At 39.0% G+C, this 17820-nt stretch overlaps 2 protein-coding genes across 4 annotated transcripts in view; one reads left to right on the top strand and one right to left on the bottom strand.

Moving 5' to 3' along the window:
• Window positions 1-17820, top strand: part of pomk (protein O-mannose kinase) — a 49464-nt gene continuing 31644 nt past the window's right edge. Inside the window, exons 1-2 of one of the 2 annotated variants that reach the window (XM_088434714.1) lie at window positions 1-163; window positions 2282-2345. The gene's annotated coding sequence lies outside the window, so the exon portion shown is untranslated. Of the gene's footprint in view, window positions 164-2278; window positions 2346-17820 lie in introns of both variants that reach the window. The other variant, XM_088434713.1, reaches the window with a different exon arrangement.
• The window catches only part of pam (peptidylglycine alpha-amidating monooxygenase), a 41348-nt gene continuing 24002 nt past the window's right edge, over window positions 475-17820 (bottom strand). For both annotated transcript variants that reach the window (XM_088434710.1, XM_088434711.1), the window contains 11 exons: window positions 17524-17653; window positions 13025-13141; window positions 12523-12595; window positions 12154-12364; window positions 9865-10068; window positions 8969-9093; window positions 4010-4106; window positions 3842-3892; window positions 2265-2513; window positions 1267-1326; window positions 475-1109 (listed from right to left, as the gene is read on the bottom strand). In XM_088434710.1, the coding sequence (XP_088290836.1) occupies window positions 928-1109; window positions 1267-1326; window positions 2265-2513; window positions 3842-3892; window positions 4010-4106; window positions 8969-9093; window positions 9865-10068; window positions 12154-12364; window positions 12523-12595; window positions 13025-13141; window positions 17524-17653 (1499 nt within the window). In that variant the 3' untranslated portion in view covers window positions 475-927. The remainder of the gene's footprint in view (window positions 1110-1266; window positions 1327-2264; window positions 2514-3841; window positions 3893-4009; window positions 4107-8968; window positions 9094-9864; window positions 10069-12153; window positions 12365-12522; window positions 12596-13024; window positions 13142-17523; window positions 17654-17820) is intronic.

Here is a 17820-nt window from a genome sequence, read left to right as displayed (position 1 = left end):
CATTCAACGGCTCTCAAAGGGGGCAGGAATGAATCATGGCGGCCGCTTTGCGGTCACCGGGAGCGATCCAACACGGCCAGCTGAGCTTTCAATATGAAACAGAGCCAAGCAAGAGCCCTCACCTGGCTTGTCGAAAGGCGGACGCGAGAACTTGGGACAACTGGTATATGCAGCGTTTGCTTCACTTAACAGCTGTTGAACCGTAGTTACTGTGCTAAGCTAACGATAGCGCAGCATTGTCAGCACAATATTTAGCACGGTCTCGGCCACTCGATTGCGACATTGAAACTATTATTTTTTGGCAAGCGAGTATTGCTGCAAAGAATAAAGTTGCTGTCAGTGAAAATATTGGCTCTGTCACATCCCAGAAAAGTGAAAGTTCTCAGCAATGCTCTTCTTTCCGTATCTACCGTAAAGTGCAAAGCAAGCTCGACCCCCCCCTCCTCCCCCCTCCTCCCCTCCCCCCTCCTCCCCTAAATCTAAGGCGTTGACCGGGCCGCGGTGATCAAAAGGTTGGGGACCACTGATCTAAACCACACTCCCTTCAACCAATTGAGATCATTTTTACTGGCCGCACTTTATCTTTAAATGCTCATGCTGGTTGTAATGCTTGCATAGCATGTCAAACGTGTCAAAGAATTCAATGAAAAACATATGGAAACTTGAAAAACAACTCACCTTAAATTAACAAAAATTAAATAAAATAAAGATCAACTTAAATGGGAAACAATCGCACTATACTTTGAGTTGCGAATCCAAGGCTGTTTTAAGAACATTGGCATATTAAATAAAAAAAAAAAATATTACAGCAAACAAATTGTTTGTACAATCCATATTTAAGTATAAAACAATAAGGCATCTAACACAAGAGTTACATGATGATGAATGGCAATGTAAGCAGAAGATTTGCGCTCGCCTCCAACTCTTCTAAGAGGATGACGGAGGCTGCGGGGGGCCAGCAGAGTACTCCTCATTCTCAGACTCGCTGCTCTCCTCGTCATTTCTTTCCTGGTCGCTGCCTTCTGTGCTCAGTTGGTCAAAGCCCTGACGACTGTAACCCTTATGGGAAGCAAAGAAGTTTCCCAGGTTCAGGCTGCCGACGGCTTTACCTAAACACAGATAAACAGGTACACAGCGATCAAATTCAATGACAAATAAATATCACATTATACACCGTAGCAATAATTATGTCTTTAAAAATATCTAACAAAGGCGTTCTGGGCATTTTTATTTTTGGATTGGGCCAACTGAAGAGAAATTACTTACCACTAATTTTTCCCCAAATTCCTCCAACAGCAGTGGGCACAGTTTTCACCTCATGCCGGTCTGCAGACAGAGACAAATTAGGTCTGAGTGAAAGCAACAAGATAGCAAAGCAGTTTGTGTCTGCTACATGAACCCATTAGGGCCAGATTCACACGTTTGTAGATTTATCCAACTGCCGTGAGTCTGACTCACTCAGAATATTTTTAAATAATGCTGGACTCAAAACAAGAAAAAGTTATTTAAATTGAAGTAAATAGTTCTCAATATAAGGTCAAATTTATTTATTATTTTAAATGGACTTGCATTTACATAGCACTTTTCTAGTTTGGTACTCATGGCGATTTACAATATCTGGAGCAACTAGGTATCCAGTGTCATGTTCAAGGACACTTTGACAGTGTCACACTGGTGTTGGGATCGAACCAACTTTCACTTGGTAGGCAGGTACCCACTCTACCACTGAGCTGCACCAACAGAAGAAATCTGTATGACCCAGGGTTTAAGCAAACTGTCCTAATGTATTGTAACATTGTAAGGAATATTTTCTCATGACTAAAATTACAACCATGTAAATTTAAAACAATCTCAAAAATATTTCATGACTTTATTTATTATGGCAATGACCGCAATGCATTAGATTTAAGAAAACATAATTTTAAATTACAGGAAAATGTGCTGTAAATGTTTAAAACAATGCTTATGAGTAAGTCCGTTCTTATAATAATATTTTGTTTTTGCTATCGTTTCCTAAATGAGAAAAAATGGCCTTGGTCTTAAACTGAAGATAATTCAAAATCAAAGGTGCTGTCAGCCTGCTCAATTTTATTTTTTCTTTATGAATTCGGCCCTTAGTGTAATTTGATAATTTAGTGATGAAGTGCTTCTAAGAGATGGAAAATCCAATCCATACATTTGCTGCCTTTATAACCACCAGTGTTACTGTTATTCAAAGAAAAGTTAGACCAAACATAATCCAGTATTTTTTTTGCAATACTTACTGTTTTTTCTCCAGCAGATGAAGACTCCTATGGAGATGACCAGCAGAAGAGGGATGAGCAAGAGCATAGTGACGACCACCGGTAGGAGACCTTGCCCTTTGGTTGGATGGGAAGCAGTCTTTTTCTTCTCATCATCTTGTGGTTTCAGGTGTTGATCCAAATAGGGCTTTTTCTCAATGGCTGAGGCCTTTGCGACCTTTGACACGTTGAGCTCTGGTGTCACCTTGGTTTGAATAATTGTCTCAATTTCTACGCAGCAACAAATGAAAATGAGAAAGAAGCAAAGTTCATAAAAACCGAAAATGGAATAGCTTTTTTTTTTTTTAATTCTGTGGACCCTGGTTTACAATGTTCCTGCTTTGCGTTTTTTTTTTTTAACTTTATGACGTAGACTGCACCGTTTTTTTGTCTGCTCTTTACAGCATTTTTCCCGCTTTACCACATCAACAACTGTCATGACCTTAGGTGTGTTTGTTATTTTGCTTCTATCTTCAGGCATTTTTAGATAATGGTCTTATTTTCTGCTCCCGTCAAACTGCCTGTGCTGCAACGCGTCACTAAGATGCTAGTCTGCTATTGGTCGGCGTCACTGTGTCACTAAGATGGTGTCACTAAGATGCCGACATGATAAAGACTTGATCCTAGTGTGAGTGCTTATAACATCGTATTTATTGTGCATTTTAGTTCTTAATTAAAACTTTAATTGGTTAGCCACATGTCCCAAGATTGCTAGTGATGTTAAAAGGAGAAGTAAGAAGGTGATTACTATGGAAACGAAGCAGGAGATTATCAAGAAATACGAAGAAGGCTAGGCTAGCTAGGTTAGGCTACCCTCGCTCGGGAATATTTGCATAACAAGCTCAAGTGACGTCACTCAAAGGTAAATAAATCATTTATATACTTTTTATTTATGATATTTAATTGTACACGAGTATAAGATTTTATATAAGTAGCACTATTTTGTTACCAATTTTTAATATGTATATACAATTTTGATGTTTTTGCCTGGGTTTTTTTTATGCATTAGCTAATTACCATAGGTTTCTATTGCCATATTACCATACAATGATTTTGCCTCGTGATCCTAACTCCGGAAAGGATTAATTTCTTATGGCGGGGGTCCACTGAACAGTAATCCCTCATTTTTCGTGGTTAATGGGGACCGGCCCAACGAGGGCAGGAGTAGATACAATGCCCAGGCAGGAGAAGAGTACGACTCCTGCCCTCATTGGTCAATGGTCGCGCCATGAGACACTTGTGTGTCTTGTAGGAGTTCCCGTCTCCCTTATGAAACTCAAACACAAAGATGAAAAGTAAAATGTTATGACCCTTTGAAAGTCAGCCCAAGTTGGGTGATAATAAGGCCCGGTTAGTGAAAAATCCCCGGACACCCAGGGGTTAAAGCAGGGGTCAGCAATCCTGGTCTTGGAGGGCTGGATAACCTTACGTTTTGTCTCTTTGTAAGCGCTTTCGCACATACTGTTTTCATCATGTGAGCTTTGTGTGCAGTATGTTTGCATTTGTGGGTGTAATGTAACAAGATGCAGACATGCATAAATATGCATTTGCGAATTTACCTTCAATTTCTTGAACTTCAATGCCAGCCTTTTTAACTGAACGATGTGCCTCTGGAAAAGGATATAAATGAAATAATGGTAACAAAAAACTTCATAAATCTATGGGAGAACTTACAATTTCAAGATCTGCAAAAAAAGTAGTGTCGTGGTAAATCGAGCAGTACTTACTCTCAGCTGTAAACTTGAAAACTGTCTTGCTGATTGCATCCCCCACAAAGATGCTACCGTTTTTGGTTACAGCAATGTCATGAGGCATTTCAAACTCCTGAAAATTTGTTTAAATATAAACATAAAACGATATCAACATGGGTCTGAAATAGACTATTAATTGGCTGCATTTAAATTAAAGGGACACTGTGTAAGATTTTGAGCGTTTTTCATTACGGACAGCAGAAGGTGCTGCAATTGCTGCATTTACCATTGTCCTCAGCTATACCAAACATGGCAGCCTCTAGAGAAGTGCCACCCCCCATGTAATTTAATTTAATGATAACTAGACCTACGATTATATTTAAAACATACTGTTGGTCATTAAGAGCACATTTATTTGCAAGTTTTTTCAAATTTACAATCATTTCATTTATTCCTTTTTAATTAAAAACGATATAAATCTTACACAGTGTCCCTTTAAAGTTACTATATCAATATTGGTAACATCTATCTTTGGAGATGTCATTTTGAGTTTTACTCTGTATTTGGTTAGGGGGTTTTAGCCCTGGCATCTTTCCTCAATATGTGCTACCTGAATCAAGTGCATTTTAGGTTACATAGAACGGTAACCTCAAAACTGAATGACCCTCAAAATTGAAAAAAGTAATTGCACCTAAATTTGATTAAAAATAAGCAAACATTTACATTATGAAACTCAATGAAGTTTAAGGTCACAAAATAGTAAAACTATATTGAAAATGTATTAACTTTTTTATTTTGACACTTTTTCAATTTACTTAAATACACAAGGGAAAAAAATATTAGAATTACAGTATTTAAAAAAAAATCAAACAAGCATTACATTAACCTGCATTTAAAATAAACAATATAAGATTTATTACACAAAAAAGTTTGGTCTGTCAATCATCAGTAAATATGAATGTTTATTTATTTCAATAACAATTGTTAACCTAATAAACGTTATGATCTTTAAAGAGTAAACAAAATCCTACCATACAAGTGTGATGTAAACATAAATCAATGTAATAAATTGGAATACAATGACAATGCAAGCAAATGTAGCTCTATCACTTCACCTTTTCATATTTCATAAAACGATGAACGTGGACTGCACGTATGAAGCACTTATTGCGTACCTCTGGAGCTCGCAAGGAAAAGCATTTATGGTTCATCATGAAAATTGGCATCCGATTGTATTTTGGTTACACTGGCATAGGTATGGGACACTCTGTGAAAATTAACAGAGTGTAAGTAAGTGTAATTAGGGCCCGAGCAGCTACCGCTGCGAGAGCCCTCTTGTTTTTCTCTGGATTATTATTATTATTATTATTATTATTATTATCATTATTATTAGGGGCCGAGCAGCGACCGCTGCGAGGTCCCTATTGTTCCTCTCCGGATTATTATTATAGGGCCCGAGCAGTGACCACTGCGAGGTCCCTATTGTTCCTCCCCAGATTATTATTAGGGCCCGAGCAGTGACCACTGCGAGGTCCCCTATTGTTCCTCCCCAGATTATTATTATTATTAGGGCCCGAGCAGCGATGTAACCTATGTAACCTAAAATGCACTTGATTCAGGGAGCACATATTGAGGAAAGATGCCAGGGCTAAAACCCCCTAACCAATCGCCTTCAAATTTGCTGTGGTCCATAATCAGACACAGGGGCGCAACTGGGCAAAATTTGGTGCAGATCCGCCGACATATATGATAGGGGCGTGGCTTCAAATTATGTGTTCAATTTTTCCTTCGCCAAGAGGGACAAAAACCTTAATAACTCTTATGTACAAGTCTAAAAAAATCTAAAACTTCATAGACACATGAAGACTTATGTCTTTAACACCTTTGAAAAAATATTTTTTAAATAGCTACTAGCGCGGCCTAGTGGTTGATTAAAATGTCATTTTTTACACTTTTATGTATTGTGCTCAGTCTGTTTGAGTAAAATAACTGAAAATTGGTCAGAACACCATTAAGACATGGAATATTAAGGTTTTAAAATGTTACGACTTTTCAATAATGGGCGTGGTCTGCACGCCACCTCAAAGTCAGATGACTCGCAAAAATGAAAAAAGTGGCTGTAATTGGCTCCAAAATGGCCTGATGAGTGGAAAATAGCTTCTCACTCCCGGCCCGTTTGACCTAGAGCTACAAAAATTTGTAGCCTTATGTAGGACCTCGAGCCCTACAAAAAAGTCGCGCGAGCCATATGCTCAGATGTACAGAAAGAGTTATGAATTTTTCAATGTGCGCTTTTGGCCTGTTTTTGCTCATTTGCAGGTCCCGAACTGCTCCTTTTTTCTCCCAAACGCTTGACCCAATCTACTTCAAATTTGCTGTGGTGTTTTATAAGACAAGGAGGCCGAATTGATCAAATTTTCGTGACGATCCGCAATTAAATATGTTGGGTCGGGGCTTCATATTATGCCTTTGAGGTTTACTTCGCCACATGTGACACAAACCTTTATAACTCAGCTTTACAAGCTTGGAAAAATCTGAAACTTCACAGACACATGAAGGCTCAAGCCCTTAACACATGTGTTTAAGAATTTCTTCAATTGCTTATAAGGCCACCAAGTGGCAAACAAAAATGTCAGTCGATGTCTTGCCAAAACGAACAAAGTTGCTGCATTTGGACCCAGATGGTCTTATCTTCTCTAAACTTCATATATTTGATGGGTTTCCAATGCGGAATACACCTATCAACGTATTTTTTGTCATAGGGCGAGCGCCACCTAGTGGCAGCCAAAAATATAGCATTTTTTAAACGTTTTTATGTGTTTAGCTGAGCCCTTTAAAGGAATATCGCTGAAATTATGTCTGACAAGCCTCTAGACAGCCTTGCTGAACTCCACCAAATTTTACAAAGTTTCGATAATGGGCGTGGCCTCTACGTCCATTTTCATTCCGAAGCCGGTCCAGTAAAAGCTGCTGTAATTTGACCCAGATGATCTAATCTTCTCACAATTTCACACATTGGATGAAAATATTCTCAACAAAAATATATTCCAGTTTAAAGCTAGCGCCACCTTGTGGCTGCAAAAAATGTCATTAGTCGAAAGATTACAGTCAATCCTGTTTGATTTGACCTACAGCTATGAAACTTTGTAGGCAAATGGACGACTGTAAGACCTACAAAAAAGTCAAGGAAGTGATGTGCTAGGATGTACAGAAAATTTGTTATGATTTTTCTTAATGTGCAGTTTTGCCCCATTCTTAGACATTAGCTGGTCTAAAACTAGTGCCTTTTTCTCTTAAACGATTCACCCCATTACCTTCAACTTTGGCATGGATCATTATCCAACTGAGGGGCACACATAGTCCAAATATCGTGAAGATCTCATGACATAAAAGATGGGGGTGGAGCTTCAAATTATGTTTAATATTTCCTTCGCCAAGAGTGACAAAAACCTTAATAACTCAGCTGTGACAGCTTCAAACCATCTGAAACTTTCCTGGGACTTTAAAAGTCATGCTATAATACAGCTATGTGATAAACTTTCAAATCATTTACAGCGCCACCCAGTGGCGGACAAAAATCTCATTTTTTATACGTTTATGTACTGTGAAATGCCTGTTTGACTAAATGAACTCAAAAATGGCCAGAAAAGCTATGACACATTGGAAGATTAAAATTCTCAACTTTTATGACTTTTCAATAAAGGGCGTGGCCTCTATGTCAACTCAAAGTCCAATGTCTTGCCAAAACGGTAAAAGTTGCTGTAATTGGACCTAGACGATCTGATATTTTTAAAACTTCATATATGGGATGGGAGTCCAATGTAAAACACACCTACAAGCCTATTTTTTATCATAGTACAAGCGCCACCTAGTGGCAGCAAAAATATAGCAAATCCTTAATGTTTTTATGTACTCTGCTGAGCCCCTTGAAGTGATATCCCTTAAATGTTTTCTGAAAAGCCAGTGGCCATACCTTGTGCCCTCCACAAATCAGTACGTTGTTTCGACAGTGGGTGTGGCCTATTCGACATTGAAAGTCACAAAATTGTAACAATAAAAGCTGCAGTAACTCAACCCACATTGTCCCACCTTGTCTAAATTTTACATATTTGGTAAGAGTCCTGCACTGAAGTCATCTACAACTAATTTTTCATCATTCATACTCCTTGTTCATACCCCAACCTGTTCATACCCCAACATGCACAGGTCTGCGAGGGCCCTTTATAGCTGCTTGCAGCTCTAGTTTTTTGGGTTTTTTTTTTAAGAGTTTTGGGGCAGATGTGCAAACTGTGTATACAATAATCCCTCGTTTATCGCAGGGTTAACGTTCCAAAAATAACACGCGCAAAGTGAAAGTGAAATCCGTGAAGTAGTGTGTATATTGAGAGCGTGAGAGAGAGAGAGAGAGAGAGATTATTTTAAATACAATATTATGGGAATGGGCATAGTATGATATATGGTCTATTGGTAACACTATACAAAAATAAAATATTACCAATAAAATATCCATATACATGTATTTATCTTTCTGATTTATCTAAGTATCTATAAATATCTATAAAATTATCTATCTTTCTGTCTGAATACAAAATCAATGTACATATCTGGAAACAAAATTAACCGACAACCTGAAAACCGTCACAACTCCCTTACTGTCAATGAAATACATTTAAAATGAACACCACATAATAAGGGCGCTGATCCCTGTGGACATTCAAGCCTGGCAAGGGATTCAAATTTAAACAAACCAATAAATTGATTAGAAGCACTTCCTTGTCACTTAAGTGTGTCTGACGTCAAATGTCACGTGACCAAACCACGCCTCGGCGCAGTGATTCAACACAACTGCTTTCTGAGCTGCGGCGCATACGTAAGAGTTTTGCAATCAGCAGCCTATCACTAGTTATGGCTGGATGACCAGTGTGATTTACTAATAGTAATAAATCAAACAATTCATAAAAACTGTACATTTGTGAGAGTATGATGTGTGTTTACCCTTTTCTTTGGGTTGAAGGTATCCACAATGTCCTTGGTTGCATAATTTATTGCAAAGCCAATCGGAGGAGATGATTGTCCATCCATAGATTTTCCATTAACTGCAAAGATTATGCCCTCTTCACCTGCACAAAAGCACATTCAAAACAAATGTTACATTTCAGACAGCAGTAGCTCTCGTTAGACAAAATACTAACAAAATTAGGTAAATGACTAAAATTAATAAGTCTGCCATACCTCTGCAAATGGTGCCCTCGACTGAAACCGAGCATGCCCAATATTTAAAAGGGTGCACCTACCCTATGCAACCAAAAAAATGCCTCACCCGAATGAGGTGCCTTCTGGCTTAGCCTCCATAACTGACATTATTTTCATTATGATAATTCATCTGTTACTTATCTCATACTCCGGAAGTTTGTATTAAGTTTCAAAAGAATTAGAGCCATGAGTCCAAATTTTGTATTTTTCCTGTTCTATGTACAGCCATCTATTGTCTGTAGCACATATGGAGTTAATGCCAGTGTCAAAGTTAAAACACAGATTTGTGCAAAAAAAAAAAAAAAAGAATTTGGACAGGTGATATCGTCCCAACCACACCAGTGATATGAGATATATCCAATTATAGTACTTGCATCTGAATCTGGTAGACAATTAGAAGGCTGCATTTTTTGAATGAATGCACTCACTGTTTTCATGAGCAACTATAACATGACCTAATACAGTATGTAAATAAAAAGCATTGAAGGTCTACACTCACTTCTGCATTTAGAATTACCCATGAAAATATTCCTACTTCCAAAATTAATACCAGTTAGCAGACTACGGCTGAAAAAACAAAGAAATTGTAAAACTAATAGAATAGAAAAAAAAATGCTCTAACAACTCCACAAACTCACCTCCAACCGGACTGAAGGTGATGGCATAGACACTGCCGCTAAACTCTTCTTTTTTTATTTCCTTGACAAACTGCCCAGTTTGAGCTGTAAAGCACTGGATACGTCCATTCTCCCTGTCAGCCACACACACTTCATTTTTCTCAGGCAAAAATGCAAGGCTGTGTGGGATCTGGAATGGTGTACGCCTTCTCCGGTCTGATGAGCCTAGATGACAGGATTTTCAATCATCATCACATGAGTTTCTCGTGTCTAGCTCCAATTTACAAACAGAGTACTCTACATGAATAGCAGCTCTGGAATCACACCTCTTTATTCAATGGGGTCGATACGTTTTGGGCAACTTAAAAATGTGCAAGTTCTACGATTTAAAGAGAGGTTTATATAATAGATGACATGATTTTGTGACATGATCATATCAGCTTTCCTTTATTTAGCTCCAATTTACAACCAAGGTGATTTACTTAAGAAACAGATCTAGAATCACTCCTCTATATATTGTACATAGAAGAAAAGCAACTGAACCTCAAATGAGCAAGACCCAAACCATCCAACATTGTATTTGATGTTCTAAAATATCAAACTTTTATTTTTCTACTTGTAATTCTTATTTTATCAGCCTCTATACTGTATGTATTGGCCAAGCTCCACTTGAGCTTGGGAAAAATACTTTTAGGTACATAACTGACAACCTTTTAACATGCTCAAAGAAGTTAACAGCAGTATTGCAACCAAGTGCATCTGCCAACTGCCAAAACAAGTCTCCCCAAGAATTGAACTGGGCTTTTGTCTGCAAGGCCAAGCCAATTTCAATTTGTACAACTCACACCTGACCGTTTGTTGGAGGGTTAGCCAAACTATGAAAAAATGTATGAATGACTTAGTCTGAAAATTACACTATGTGATCAAATACCTTGTTTTTGTCCTAACTTGGTACTTATTTTTCCAACATTCATGTGCATGGAAAAGTAAAAATTTAGTTGTACAGAGAAACTTGTTTCTACACTGTGCACAAGACAAACACTGACTTTTGACTTTGAAATCGGCTGGCTTCCACTGCAGTAAGCCTTTTTTAACTGATCTTATTTTTGGTACCAATTCTAATTGTTGTGTTTAAAATTGTCTTTTTTGTGACGCATACCAATTTAAAATCTGCCTTTCCATTATCACACTGCGCATTCTGATGTAGTGACTAACTGTTTCAACTGTTTTCAACTGTTGAAATGTTCACGAATAGACACAATCCTCTGTTGAACAAAACAAATCCTTCTGCACACTACTGAAGAGCAGTGATACTATTACCAGTTAAGTTAAAATGCACTTCAATTATTACAGATAAACAGAATAAGATCCATCAATCTGTCATAATAACAGCATATCGGGGTTTGCTCCCTGAACTGGCTGCCAGTCAATCACAGGGCCCACAAAGACAAAAAAAAAAAAAAAAACACTCACACTCACAAACACGAAGGACAATTTTGAGTGTCCAACGTATTTAAAGAACAATTTTAAATGTCCAACATAATTACAATGCATGTTTTTGGAATGTGGGAAGAAACTGGAATATTTGAAGAAAACCCATGGAGGCACAGGGAGAATATGCAAATTCCACAAAGAAAGGCTGGAGCCGACCAAACCTACAACCTTTGCACTGTGAGGTGCAGAGATAGGCTGACCAGTCTTCCACCATTAGAATAACAATTAGCATAATGTTGTAAAAATGAGTTTTTTCTTTATATCTCTTCCACGCCATCACTTTTCTGTCACCTTTTGTTTCTCGAACTTTACCAAATTGATCTAACGCTGATGGCCACATTATACAGTATTTAACAGGTGGATATGCTATTTGAGATTTGATTGAATGTTTAAATGTTTATTCACATGTCAAGTATAACAGTAGATGTTTGTCACCACTGGCGAAACTGAAGCTAACCTCACAAAAACAGGTTTCGTACTTTAAGCAAACTTTCTTTGTCTTTGTCACAATAGTAATCGATCATTTAGGGTTTGGTTTTCTTTGATGTATAAAAAAAATAAAAATTGAAGAGGGGGGTGTCAGATATGTTCCTTATGTAAAGTGCCTTTTTATATGTTTTTTTGTAAATCAAAGCAAAATACGTGAAACTGACACAAAATCAGATTAAGTCGATATTGGTTGAATTTATAAAGTGGTTCTAATACTGTACTTTTTTCTACCTTGTATCCAGAATGACTTGGATAGAATTTCGTTTTAACCTTTAAGTAGTCTTTTACAATTTTGATGTGTTGATGCTGTTTGGTTCATGTTCTTACCAGCTCCCCACTGAGAGAGGTATCTGCCATCAGCAGAGAATTTCAGTATCCTTGCATTACAGTAGCCATCAGAAACAAAAATGTTCCCAGTTTCATAATCTACTGCCACATCAGTGGGCTGACAAAAATGCTTGTGGTCACTTCCTGGTCTGAAAGCCTCTCCCAAAGTCAACAAGGTTCTGTCACCACCATCACTGCTCACTTTTAAAACCTGAGTGCAAAGAATGTAAGAGAGAAAAATATATCCCATTCAGAAAAATAAAATAAAATCATATATGTTTTTGATTGAGAAGCATAAAAGTTAATAAAGTAGATCGTATCTAAAATTAGCACACATTCTGTTGATATAAAATTTTTTATCACTCTTACCTGATGAAGAGCCACATCAGTTACCCAGTAGTTGTTGTCTTTGTCCATTGTTATTCCATGAGGTAGGTAAAAGCTGCAAGATTGAAAAAAAATATTTGACCTTTAAAAAGTGATGACATGAATAAAATAAGGAAAAATCAGGCATTTTTTCAATCAGGCATTTTTTCAATCAGGCAAGTCAACACACAAACAAAGACACAAAATACTGTATGTGTGCGTAGGTGTGTTTACTGTATGTTTCCTTTTATTTGACAGTTTTTTCATTCAAAATCAGGTGAATGACAAAATGATACCCCCTTCAAAGTGCATACGAGCGTAGCCGCTGAACGAATTAAGTTCGTAACACGGGGGCCCACTGTGTATATATATATATATATATATATATATATATATATATATATATATATATATATACACACACACACACACACACATACATACAGTATATACATATACACCTATGAATTTACTAAATATGACGTTAAGTCAGAGTACGACTTACATATTTCTTCCAGATGCGTGAAGGAGGTTGCCCGTGTTTGCGTTAACCACCAAAATAGTGGACTGTTGAATGGGGCCAAGGCGCCTCTGCTGATAGATAGCGTGGCTGTCAAAAGAACTGAAAATATAACGGGGGATTAAGCATTACTTTCATTGTTGTTTCACTCCCACAAAGACAATAGTTTCTTCCATCATATCAAAAGCTGACATGATTTGCGCAATTACTGTATTTTTCGGACTATAAGCCGCAACTTTTTCCTCATGATTTGAGCCCTGCGGCTTATAGTCTAGTGCGTCGTATCTGTTGTTTTTTATTTATTTTTTTGCTAGCCACCAGCAAGCAAATGTGTGTATCTGTTCGAGGTTTCAATTTATGAAAAAACTATGAAATAGAACTGAAAATATGTTAATCAATGGCTGTGCTCAAAGAGTATTAAAAATATATGAATAAAAAAAAAATTCTAAATTGAATAAGAGATGTATGTATAAAATTTTGGATAAATTTGTGACGTGTACATTTTACATACAGTACTCAGTATTTATGATTTTATTTGCATATTTATGATTGTATATATGAATTATGTGCAATGTCTTTTTATGTTTACTAAAATAATCTATCAAACAAAAGGAGATTAAAAAAAATGCTATTGAAGTCTTGATTTCGATTTTGAACTGCTATTTAACTAACAGTATTGTGTTAGTGTTGAAAATATCTATCCATTTTCTACAAATATGTTGGGACTCATTTTCTATAAATATGTTGGGACTAAACATGCAGGCAAGTTCAGTCTGTTAAAAAGAGGATGCTGTTGGCAGACAATTACAAAAAAACAAAAAAAAAAATTAAAAAAATTATAAACTTCCATGTACCATCTTTTTGCGTAAAAATCAATGTGGCTGCGGCTTATAGTCCAGTGCGGCTTATAGTCCGGAAAATACAGTAAATTAGATTTCTCATTCATTGTATCACAAAAAAAAATTAAAACACTTTTGACTGGCAAACAGCACCATGGAGGACAAGCCCTTCCAAGAAGACGCACCAGGACACTGAAATTCATTACACGAGTCCCTGTGGTTTCCAAAGACTTTCAAAATGGGGCTATAATTACCGTATTTTCCGCACTATAAGGCGCACCCTCAATTAATGACATATTTTAAAACTTTTTCAATCAAAATGTAGAAATACTCAAAGTAACAACAATAATAACTCAAATAATAACTCTAAACTCTCAATAGCATAATAACTCAATGTCAATATGACCAACCTTGTTCAACTGTAATCACACAAAAGAAACAGGTAAAGCTTACTTTATTATCAGCGTTTGTAAAAAAATAAGGCTTTTAGGTGCACCTTACAATGCGGAAAATACGGTATTCAAAAGGTTTCAAGTTTTTTAACCTACAGGACAGAAACCTCAAAAACATGCAGGGTAGCTGCCCTCAAGGACCAGTTTTAGACACGCCTGTGACCTAACCCCGGTCAGTGCCTGTCGTGGCGGCAATCCCCGAACCCGCTGGAGGACACCAGAGGTAGGGTATGCCGTCAGCCATTTTTGGCTTGTGTGACTCCAGAGACAGCTGACAGGTACAGACTGGCCAAGCGGTGTGCGGCTTTGGCGGTCACCGGGGCAAAAACCCGGGTGTAGGAGGAGTTAGGTGAGGCTATGGAAAACGACTTCCGGACGGCTTCGAGGAAATTCTGGTCCACCATCCGTCGTCTCAGGAGGGGAAAGCAGTGCACCATCAACACTGTGTAGAGTGGGGATAGGGCGCTGCTGACCTTGACTCGGGATGTTGTGGACCTCCTCAATTCCACCAACACGTCTTACCCTGAGGAAGCAGAGTCTGGAGGCTCCGAGGTGGTCAAAAAACTCCTTGGTGGCAAGGCACTGGGGGTGAATGAGATCTGCCCAGAGTTTCTAAAGTGGATGTTGTAAGGCTGTCCTGGCTGACACGCCTCTGCAACATCACATGGACATCGGGAACAGCACCCCTGGATTGGCAGACTGGGGTGGTGGTCCCCCTTTTCAAGAAGAGGGGTTGGAGGGTGTGTTCCAACTACAGAGGTATCACACTCCTCAGCCTCCCCAGTAAAGTCTATTCAGAGGTGCTGGACAGGATTGTCCATCTGGAAGTTGAACCTCGGATTCAGGAAGAGCAATGTGGTTTTCGTCATGGCCATGGAACAGTGGACAACCCTCGGCAGGTCCTCAAGGGAGCATGGGAGTTCACCCATCCAGTCTACATGTGTTTTGTGGACTTGGAGAAGGCGTTCGACCGTGTCCCTCGGGATTTCTGTGGGGGATGCTTCAAGAGTACGGGGTATCAAACGCCCTGTTTGGTCCCTGTGCCATCGATGTCAGTTTGGTCCGCAGTCGAATCAGTTTCCAGTGGGAGTTGGACTCCGCCAAGGCTGCCCTTTATCACCAATTCTGTTCATTACCCTTATGGAAAGAATTTCTAGGCGCAGGCGAAGCATTGAGGGAGTCCGGTTTGGGAGCCTCAGCATTTCATCTCTGCTATTTGCAGATGATGTGGTGCTGTTGGCTTATTCAGACCGTGACCTCCAACTCTCACTGAAGCCGTTTGCAGCAGAGTGTGAAGCAGCTGGGATGAAGATCAGCACCTCCAAATCTGAGACCATGGTCCTCAGTCGGAAAAGGGTGGAGTGCCTTCTCCGCGTCAGGGAAGAGGTCCTGCCCCAAGTAAAGGAGTTCAAATATCTTGGGATCTTGTTCACAAGTGAGGGTAGCATGGAACGTGAGATCGACAGGTGGATCAGTGCAGTGTCTGCGGTAATGCGGACTCTGTACCGGTTCATCGTGGTGAAGAGAGAGCTGCGCCAAAGGGCAAAGCTTTCTATTTATCAATTGATCTACATTCCTGCCCTCACCTATGGTCACGAACTGTGGGTCATGACCGAAAGAATGAGATCCCGGATATAAACGGTTGAAATACGTTTCCTCCGCAGGTTGTCCGGGCTCTCCCTTATAGATAGGGTTGAGGAGCTCGGTCATGACCGAAAGAATGAGATCCCGGATATAAACGGCTGAAATACGTTTCCTCCGCAGGTTGTCCGGGCTCTCCCTTAGAGATAGGGTTGAGGAGCTCGGTCATCCAGGAGGGACTCAGTGTCGAGCCGCTGGTCCTCCGCGTTGAGAGGAGCCAGTTGAGGTGGTTCGGTCATCTGGTTATGATGCCTCCCGGACGCCTACCTGGTGAGGTGTTCCGGGCATGTCCCACTGGAAGGAGAATCCGGGGATGACCCAGGACACGCTGGAGGGACTATGTCTCTCGGCTGGCCTGGGAACGCCTAGGGATCCTCCCGGCAGAGCTGGATTAAGTGACCGCGGAGAGGGAAGTCTGGCCTTCCCTGCTGAGGTTGCTGCCCCTGCGACCCGACCCCGGATAAGCGGAAGAAAATGGATGGATGGATGGATGTCTTTACAAAGACGTGTCGCTGCTCGTTCGTTTCGCGAGGAAAAAGGGTTAGCATTTGCGTCTCTTAACTGCACAGTTGTTAGCTAGCTAATCTGCATGGGGTGTATATGCAAGGGAACGTTTCAGTCAATTTGTTTGATTGGATGACTAGTGGAAGTGAAACTTACTGTATCATTGGCTGGACACTTTCACACTCGTCACAATGCAAAATGGTAGAGAAAAAAATATTGTTGGTCTAATTAATCAGATAAGATAAGGTCTAATATGAAATATTATTTAATATGTTTATATTGCATTTTGTTTTATGCGTGGCATAGATTTTCTTGTGCGCTGCGAACATGCGAGCAGTGCGCAATTGCGCAGGTGCGCAACTTAGAGGGAATACTGCCCAAGATAAAGTTCAGACCTAATCAATGACTAAATTAAAATGATAATCAGGACAACAAGCAGACAGATTTAGGACTAATTATCACGATTCATCATTAGGAAATCTAAGATTAGATTTAAAAGAAAAAAAGGGAGGCTTGGGGGTTAGCTGTGGGTAGTGGTGTGTCATAGCGCCACCGTCGACTATCGATGGTTTGCTGAACTAAGCAAAGTCAAGTGCAAGTGTCAGGAAAAGTAGCAGATGTTGCTTTCTTGTCAGGGTTCTTTCAAGGTTGCAAATGTTTGGGAGACTGTAGTATTCTTGTTGCGAAAAGAAAGACCATTACAACTGTAGGTGAAAGTTTAGCCACTGTTAATTTAATGAGCGTTTGTGACCTTAAATGAACCCGGATGCCTCAAGTGAACATGCATTTACCGGTTTTGTCGTTAGAGACTACAGTATGAACAAATTTGGCAAAGTGCAGAAAATAATCCAACAGAGGAATTTATTTATTTGTAGGTTTTGAATGAATTATTTGTTCTCCAGTGTTCAGTTTTCAGGCTTGGTATTCTCATTCTCACTTTTGGGGTTAGGCAAAGAGCTTTCATTTCAGTGAATCTTTGACAAATCATGATAAATGTTCTATAAAAAATATGTATGCAACAATATTTAATCAATTTGAAGAATCTTACTCTGGTCCCCATTGGTGGTCACCTCTGTGGAAAATGACCAGATTGGAATCTGAGTCAATGGCAAGTCCTGACACCTGACCCAGTTGTAGAGGATTCTGTGGCCATATTGGGTCTTGCTCTAGATGTATAACTAAACAAACAGTTGTCATTGAATGACAAGAAAAATATTGGTATCAGTTGGATGGCACGGACATAACACACATCAAAACCCAAACATTCATAAAAGAAAAAAAACATAACTAGTAGTATTCTATGTCCAAAAAAACGAACTTTGAAACAATAAATAGAAAATGTTGT

The sequence above is a fragment of the Hippichthys cyanospilos genome, chromosome 15 (genome assembly GCF_059441005.1).
Source record: "Hippichthys cyanospilos isolate Australia breed blue-spotted pipefish chromosome 15, RoL_Hcya_1.0, whole genome shotgun sequence".
NCBI lineage: Eukaryota > Metazoa > Chordata > Actinopteri > Syngnathiformes > Syngnathidae > Hippichthys > Hippichthys cyanospilos.
Note: the sequence above shows the minus strand (reverse complement) of the source record. Positions and strands in the feature narration are given on the sequence as shown.